Raw genomic sequence first — 9,896 nt, 5'->3', positions numbered from 1 at the left:
TTCGATTAACAAGGATAAAATGATACTCGAATTGACAGAGTTGAATTTTGGAACGTAACCTAGGAGGATATCTGAAGATAGCTTAATCTAAGGCCGAGTTCCCACCTTGACGAAAAAGCGGAAGCCAATCGGAACTCGCAATAGTAAGTGGTACATTTCGCTTGTCTGCTTCTATCTTTCCGTGAGCTCTGATTGACTTCCGCTTTTCCGCTTTCCGTTTTTTCGTTAAGATGTGAACCCGGTCTAGTGCCGAAACATAATAATATCTCAGTTTTTCATTCTGTATGTATTTAACTCTTATTAATAATTTTTATCCTTTTTTATTTTTATATTTTAAAGAATCGATTCTTATTTGCCTTTTTTATCGTTATATATTGTTATTAGAGTAATTTTGTTATTATATGCTTTTCAAATTTTAGTAATTGTAATAAGAAAATAATAACATATAAAGTAAATAAACTATAAAAATATATTTAATAAAAATAAAATGTTGGAAACACAACTTTCATATGTATCTAGTTTATTTAAAATATAAATATTAACACATTTGTAAAATAACCTGGGTGTAATATAATCATAATCGCAGTGATAATGGAATCGACATCGAATAGAACCATTATTATTTCTGACTGGGATGTTAATACTTTGAAATATTGCGTAAAGCCTAGCAAACAAACACTAAATGAACAGCGAAACTTTGTGTTGTTATTTGTTATATAAAAGTTGCACAAGTTTAATTGCTATGTGCAACGAACACCGAATCTGATCGAATGCTAGTATTCGGTGCTAGTATTCGGAATCAAGAAAAAGAATAAACTGCTCACAAACATAATGTCCGAACATTCGCGTTCGGTGTTCGTTCACTAGGTGTATACGCGGCTTAAGATTGCAGAGATGAATATTTCTAATCCACAGTTTGTGTAGCAATTTGTGTGATTATATGAACCAAATCGATTTCTTCTTTCGATCATTTACAGCCTTGAAAAGGACATGTATATATCCTCAGAAAAGTGGATCTTACTACATAGTTTACATCCATTTTTTCAGAGGGCAGTAGTGCGCGACAGCATTTTGCTATAGGTAAAAGGCCTTCATGTCCTCTCTCAGACTTTTCTTGTTTCACTCTGCCTGAACACGTGCACGTGTGTCAACGATTAAGAATTGATAAAATGTTTGTAATTAATAATAAGATCTAAATAATTTATAAATATATCTACAAACAAAATGGAATTGAATGAAGAAATTGAACCAAAATTTAAAAAATTTCACGAACTTGAGCTGGATGACAGGATACTGAAGGTAAAACTAATTTATCACAATCTAATAAAATGTTATATTGTGTATTTAGTTCAAATATTTGATAAATATGAAGGAGACGGGCTTACTGATTTTGATGAAATTAGGCTTATTTTGTATGAAATAAACTAACAGAAAAAAATATTGCTTTTCCCCGCGAACCGAGATATTAAGCGTTAAAATTGACGACTCAGGTTAGATAATATCAGGTAAGAAATCTGTCAAACTGATTTTATTATAAGTTGGTAGATAGTTAGTAATCCTAAGTCTTATAGGCTTTCTACAATAAGTTATTACCTAAGTTGTAAGGCTTAAATTATAAAAAAATTGACTGATTATAATCAATTATTCTTTTCACATTCCATCGTGATTGAATAATTTTTTACTTTGATCTAAGACTTAAATAATCTTAAGTAATAGCTTATTGCAGAAGGCCTATTATTGTTAAATAGGTAAAGTTGGCCAACAGTCAACTTATATTACTAGGCTTTTTACAATAAGTTATTACTTAAGTCTTAAGCTATATGAAATTTATTCTAAACATTCGTTTTTTTTTGCAAAGCAATAATATAAAAAGACATATCTGTAATCAAGCAGAACAAAGTTATTTTTAATAATATTTCATCATTTATTATCCGAAGAACATATAGTACATTTTGGAGCAGGTCCTTCTTCAGCAAATAATACAAAGATTTAAATTAAACAATATATTGGAAGAATTAACATTACATTATTAATAGTTAAAAAATTGTAAAGAAACATTTCAAAGTAAATTCTCCAAGAAACAAATTGTCCTTCAGCCTTGAATTCCTATTTTTAATGTGAATGTATATACATAAAAAAATATTCCAATGGTTGAATGAGAAGGAAAATAATATTGATAAAAACGTCTCTTGGATTACTTATCATTGCTATTCAAACCCTCCTAATGAAAATCTTACGTTCAACATAAGTGAAGAACAGATTAATAATCAAAATTTAATTTCATATTATTAATTTGAATTCAATTGATTTTAAACATTTTAAATTTGATTTTTCTCACATTTTAAATGATACATAAATCTTACTAAAATAGATTTGTCTACACAAGTAATTTCTTGTTTATTACAATTTAGTGGTAATTTTTGCTTACCAACCTATATCGACCAAGAATCTTCAATATTTGAGTTTGTTAAAGATTTTGAACATCATGATAAATATTTTATAACAACACAGCCAACTTAAAGATTAGAGATGTTGCAATTTCTAAACTCAATAAATTTTTACATAAGAAAGTAGAAAAGAAAAAAATTTGAAATTGATTTGTTGAATATATATAAAGTTACTAAACAATTTTGTAGCAAGAATCCTGACATTCTTGTTATTGATAAAAGCAACGTAACCGTTGCGATTAATAAACAAGATTATATTTAAAAAATTGAAGATGCAGAGAATAACTAGAATTAACTATTGAGAATAAGCTATTGTTGATCACAATTAACAAAATTAAAAAGAAATTAAATGGAATCTTAAAAAGTTGGTTTGATAGAGATTTAATTTTAAGAAAAGTATATACCTTTCTTTATATTTCAGTGATTCTGTTTTATTTTTATTTACAGCCTTTCCAAGATTCAAGAAAAACTGTTCTTTCAGAATTGTTGTTTCTTTCATTAATACAGCATTATATTCTATAGCAGTATTTATACTCGATCATTGCGTCAAGTGTAGAGAAAAATCCAAAGGCTAATAATAGTTTCGAAGTTTATAGATCACTTGGTGGAAAAATAGACAATTCTGTTTTGATTTTATTGAACGTGATTTCTTGTTCACAAACATTCCTCTAAATTCTTCTCGCAATTAACGGTATTGAAAGAAGATAGCAATTAATTTCTCTAAAAACGAACATCCCACTGAATGAATTTATAGAAATTTTAAAATTTATTTTCTTCTCATTGACTTTCTTTTCGTTCAACAATAAAATTTACAGCAAACTTTCAGCACACCATGGGTGTAAATTTTATTGTTGAACGAAAAGAAAAATTTTCACCCTTATCTCCCATCTTAGCTAAATTGATATTGCGAGATTTGGAAGAAATAGCGTTAAATTCTTTGAATTTTATTCCCACAATTTATAAGCGATATGTGGACGATATTGTTCTGACTACGTCAAGAGATCAAATTGACAACATTTTAATCATCTTCAATCTTTTTAATCTTGTTTATTAATCACAAGACAGTGTCCATAAAATAATACAATTTACATTGGAAACAATGTATTTCTCAGTTTTTTATCTTAAAAGAGAAAACAACAAGATCATTATTAATTGAGATCATTATTGATTTATAAAAAACTTTTTTCGACAACTTCCTTTTTATCATCATCCTTTTTCTCACAAAATTGGTTCCATTTATAATATTGTTGACAGAACAATCCTCCTCTCACACCCTACCTTTCATAAAAAGAATCTTGAGTTAGTAATCAACATTTTTGAATAATTGCTATTTATTGTCCTTGATTTTTCAATTGCATCAATAAAAGAATAAAAAAAAATACATAATAATGTACAATGTTAATCATAATGATTCACAAGATGACAATTTGGTCTCAAACACTGAAAATAAAAATGTCAAAAATTATTTGCAGTATTATATATAGATACCAAAAGTTTTCAATTCTGTCATCTCATTTTTCAGCAAGGCAATCTTCACTATTGGACTAAATAAATTAAGCTTTTTTATTAGAGTTCATATAAGGATAAATTAGATAAATTTCAGAATCAAAACAATGCATATACAAGATTAATTTTGAAAATTGCATCTTGTGGGGCAAACGAAGAAACAATTAAAGACGTGCCTTAATGAATATAAAAGCAATATAAGATGGGACTCCTCTAGACACTCTGTTATCACTGAATATATTCTGAATCATAGACATTGAAGCTAATTACAACAAAAATTTGATTTCTAAGATGTTACATATCAAGAAATAGAATAAAGGCAAACTAACTCGCAAAAAGATAGAGTGTCTAGATGAGTCTTACAATTGTTTATTAAAACACATGTTCAAGGAAAGTAAATAGGTATTAATCTTGGTTTCATTTCTCGCTCATTATGTTTATTGCTGGCCATTTTAACATTTGCGTTCAATCGAATCAGACATTTTAATATAATGATGTTTCTGTTTTATATGTAATTTTAATAATTGCGTTCAATCATATCAAGTTTTATTATAATAATCTCTTATTTTACATATAAGTCTTAATCATATATTGATTTTTTTAAATAGTTAGTTTAACATTGATAAGTTTAATAAGTTTCAACTCTTTTTGATTAATTTCTTTTTAATGATTCTTTACGATAATTATTATTTTTATTATATTTTGACTATATGACATCAATTAAACGATAATTATATTATATAGGTAATGTTTCCTGATTTCAATTTTATGATTCTGAAAATTGAAAAATATTAAAAGATGTTCATCTTTATACTCACATTAAAAACAGGAGTTCAAGACTGAACGACTTTGCTTCTTGAAGAGTTTATAACCTTGAAATGTTTCTTTACAATGAATTTTTTAACTGTTAATAATGTAATATTAATTCTTTCAATATTCGTTCAATTTAAATCTTTGTATTATTTGCTGAAGAAGAACCTGTGTGTTCTGAAACATCTTATATGGTTTTCGAATAATAAATGATGAAATATTGTTAATAACTTTACTTTATTCTGTTCGATTGCAGACCGTCTCTTTATATTATATGAACTTTATCAATCATAATCCATTTTTCTTCTCGCATCAGCTGTGTGTTGGTTAATGTCTTATGATTTAAGACTTAAACTTAAATAATACTTTATTGTAGAAAGCCTAAGACGAGTTTCTTAAGACTGACCAAATTCGACTTTATTCTTTCCCATTAGAAGTTAGAAACTGGAAATTGATGATTGCGATTGGTCCTAACTTATGATTTATGACTTGATAATGGCTTATTGTAGAATGGTCATTAGTTGAGCTAAACGCTCGCTGTATAATTAATAGATGCGAAAAATCATAGTCACCTAGGTTAAAATTGGTTAAGACTTAAGATTTCCGATTCATTGTAGAATCAGCATCACGATAGCATAGAGATACATGAGAATATATAAGTGAGATTAGAATAAGTATTTTTTGCTTCAAAAAATTACATAAATTTTCTCCTTTTAAGGGAAGCCAGAATTACCAACGGAGCATTATTTCATATTTCTCAAATCATTTTGTTATACAGAATAAAAAATCATTTTCCAGAATAAAAAAAAATGCAAATACTTGCATTTAAATGCAATACTTTTGGAAAAGTACAAACCGGTATAAAAATCCCTAAAAAATTGTAAATTACATTTTTTTGTTATCATATAGATTCGCTTCCTTTACATATATATAAATGAATGGATATATCCAAACAAAAAGTTTCCCATATTTGAGTAATACATAAGAATATCATGAGATCTTCAACTTATGATTTTGAAGCTTACAAAAGAAATGGCTTGATAAATACGATTTGAGTGGAACTTCGCATTCATGTAAGATATAGAATATAGCAGAGGAAGAAATATACGTAACGTTTTACATAATGACTCTGATTAATATACGTAATGTTTTAATTAATGTATATAACGTTTTCTTGATGTACGTAATATTTTATTTAGAATTAAAAATCTGTTTTATTGACATCGATTAAGTTCGGCCGTTCGCTCTAGCATCTCCTTAAAAACAAAGGACTCGCACAAACCTTATGGGAATTGAATTTCGGTCGAATTGCTTGAAAATTTAATATGTTGCAGATCTTGTCATTCTAATAAGTTTCCACAAGCATGACTATAATGAATTGTTTGAGTTCCATGAGGCATCACTTTTCGATGTGGATACTACAATTTCTTATTTTTAACGTATACGGTGCATTCCTATGTAATTATTTGCACTTTCTATGTATATTTTTAAGTAAAAAGTTATAAGGATATTCACCTAATTGTTTCTCACAAATCGGAGTATTTTCGATTATTGCGAGTCCCTTCGCCTTTCATAAATCGGAGTATTTTTGATTATTGTGAATTTTGTATTACAAGATTCAATAGAAAAATGAATTTTTATTAAAATAAATATAAACTTATATAATGGCTCAATAATAATAAACAAAAATGAATAACAAAAAGGCTAAAAGCCAAATTTTTCATATATTTCAATAAAAACACATACGTTTCGATCTATGTCAGGTCATCTTCAGTGTATACATTTAGAGAAAATTAAATGCAATTTAACAAAATTCATAAAACGATTAAATACAATTTCTGTAACTTATAGTTACACATAAGTGAATTTTTATTTATTAAAAAAATATAATTTTCTTACAAGAAAGAAATATTTAACTGATAAGAACTAATAATGAGTAGTTATACTCAAACATGAGTAGTTATACTAAAACAACTGTTGTGAAAAATAGCTCTAAAAAGAATTAATAAGTCGCAGGAATTCAAACACGATTTCAAGATGCGATACAAACGGATGTTCACTGAAATGATGAGATAGCAATAATTCGACTGATATACGGTTTACTCGATATAAACAAAGTACACAGTGATTCTTCGTGTGCACCCTATATCGCCAAAAATTCCGCGCTCTAAATGTGAAACAACACAGCGTTGACACTTAAATCTCAAAAATCAAGTTATCGACTTCGATATTCTTATAGCTTTTTTGTCAAAAACAATTAAGTCAATATTATTATCTTTGTAATTTTTTTACTTAAAAATACACTGAAAGAGCAAATAATAACATCGAAATACACCATATTCGTTGAAAATAAGATACTTTAAACATAAATTCTCTGCTTTAAAAATAGAAATTTTCTGTATTAGCTCGTTTTGAAAAAACATCGTCTCGTAGAGATCAAACAGTTTATTGCAGAGGATCGTGCCCTTTTTATCAGGACGATAAGATCTACACATCAAATATCACATATCAAATATCAGGCGATTTGATTGAAATTCAATTTTCATAAGATTTATGCAGAGCCTTTTCTGCTTTAAAAACATAAATTCTCTGCTTTAAAAATAGAAATTTTCTGTTTTAAAAACAAATTAGCTTCTATATAATTTTTATTTTTACAGCAGAGAATTTGTTTTGATTAGATATTTATTTGCTTTAAAAACATCAATTCTTTGCTTTAAAATAAATTATATAGAAAATAATTTGAGTTTTTAAAGCAGAAAATTTATATTTTTAAAGAGAGAAGAATTTATGTTTTTAAAGCAGAGAATGTTTTTAAAATAGAGAATTTGTGTTTATAAAAGAATTTGTGTAACCTTCTATGCCATGGATGTGACACACAGATTTCCTAACCTGAATTATCAACTATTTTAATGCCCGTCAGATTATGGATTGACGATTAATTAACAGTTACCCGGTTCTACTTCAACTAATCATGATATAGCGAGTCCATCGTAGTTGGCTGAAATAGAACTGGGCAACTATCAATCGCAATCGTAAGCCTGGTCTATAATAAGTTGCAAAGTGCTATTTCCGGTTGCAATAGATAGTCGCGGTTGTCAACAGAGAGTTGTTCAACTTTTAACTTCTTCGGGAACAGCAACTGTCTATTGCAACACTTTAGCGGCCTTAACCAATCAAATGTTGTGTTCGAAAAGCGCAAAAAGCGAAAGTTATGATTCTGCAAATGCTTTAAATGTTGTGCCTTCTATTTAATAACATCTTGAATATCTAACACATAACCTGATTTTAACAAATCCTCTTTGATTTTTCGGTTATATAGCAAATAACGACAGACATTTTATTTTCTGATTGGTTGTTTCTATACAATTCGCAACTTTTGACATCCAAATGTGGATTAAATATTGCAATGATTTACAACGTGACTAGCAATTTGTCACTTCGCGACTCGCAACTGGGTGTTGGAAGATCGCTTATTGTAGATCGCCCTGTAATTTGATACTTCCCTAAGGTACATTTTCATGAGTCACTCCAATCAGAATACCTATAATAACAGAGCACAAATGAGGCAAAATCGGAAACGCATCGAAACACGCGCGCATTTTCAAATGTAAAGTGTAAAACAAAGAGTGCGATCCGATATTTACTGTCAGTGCTGAAAATCTATAGCGCACGTAACGTATAGTTTTAACACTCTGAAGTCATGTCCCAAAATTTATTGCCAGTACTGAAAATCTATAGTGCATGTAACGTAAACTATTTTTCAATACTGATAAATTTTGGAATCTGAAGTGTTAAATTGAAATTGTATATATAAGAACTGTATAATTGTATATATAAGAATTGTATATATGAGTACATTCAATAGAACGTCTGCTGAGATAAGACCATTCTTTTAGATCTAAAAATATAATTCAATCAGCGCGAAGAAAACTTCCAACCATTGCAAAATAAATATTTTGCTGAACGCAAAGGGAGAAAGCCAATGATTTTATAATGAATAAATTAAAGAAGCATAACAACAGAAGTAAATACAAATAGAATGAAAGTGGAATTTGTTTAAAAATAAATAATATTGATGAAAATGAATGAGTTTAAAAATAGAATTTTAGGAGTATTAACTACCTTTTTAAAAATATATTTAATTTTTTATTAGTATTATTTTTATATAAGTATTATATATCTTATTATAATATACATATAGTTTGTCAATTTACATTATCACTATATACTGACGATAGAATTGCATAATAATACAAAGCAATAAATCAATATATCTTAAAATATAGAAGTAAATACTGGCTTAGTAATAATGGCTAAAAGTGAATAATTAATACTTATAAATAAAAATTAAAAAAGAAACATACAGTCAAAATATTAAATGTTCGTTGCGATGTCATATATTTAAAATTATCATTACAAATTAAAATTCAACATTTAGGTCGATTCGGTCTTTTTCAGTATGTTCTATACAATAATAAATTATTTCAAGTTCGAATAAAAATTACAAGAGATTAAATCTAAGTTTAACTCAATTATAATATGTGATGATTAGTTATTTCATAGAGTATTTCATACACTCAACGATGTTGAGTGTATGAAATGGAATATAATGTTCTGTCTTGTCTCTCTCTGAAATGGTTGATTTTTGTGTTGAATTTACAATGTTGCTCTGCTATTAATTGCAAATCCTCATGTACAGAATTTCCAAGTTCTAATTTTAATTTACACAATTGTTATGAAGAATTTTTTTAATGTGATTATAATATTAATTACTTAATATACCTGTACTAATATGAAATAGGAATTACAATTATCCACTGACAATTTTTCACTTTTTATAGGTGTACAACTTTGCTTCTGCCGTTTTTTTTCCGAAATTCGAAGCTTTATTGTAAAAAACTGATTATACATTTATAATTCAAAGTATTGTTCATCGCTGGCCACTACTTTCTCCCATCTTTTGGGTAGCATACGAATCCCGCGTCGAAAAAACTGGTCATCTTTTGAGGCTATCCATGAATCGATCCAATTTTTTACTTCTTCATAAGATCGGAAATGCTGGTCAGCCAGGCCGTGTGCCATTGATCGAAACAAGTGATGAGGGAGCAATGTCTGGAGAATACGGCGGATGGG

The 9,896-nt window shown here is 28.0% G+C and overlaps 1 protein-coding gene across 1 annotated transcript in view; it reads left to right on the top strand.

Annotated features, from left to right (window-relative positions):
* Positions 1-1,224: 1,224 nt before the first annotated feature.
* Positions 1,225-9,896, top strand: part of LOC105617845 (probable ATP-dependent RNA helicase DDX56) — a 25,940-nt gene continuing 17,268 nt past the window's right edge. Inside the window, exon 1 of the mRNA XM_012199395.1 lies at positions 1,225-1,299. Within this exon, the coding sequence (XP_012054785.1) occupies positions 1,225-1,299 (75 nt within the window). The remainder of the gene's footprint in view (positions 1,300-9,896) is intronic.

The sequence above is a fragment of the Atta cephalotes genome, assembly GCF_000143395.1.
Source record: "Atta cephalotes unplaced genomic scaffold scaffold00014, whole genome shotgun sequence".
Lineage (NCBI taxonomy): Eukaryota > Metazoa > Arthropoda > Insecta > Hymenoptera > Formicidae > Atta > Atta cephalotes.
This window is presented reverse-complemented; position numbering and strand designations above follow the sequence as displayed.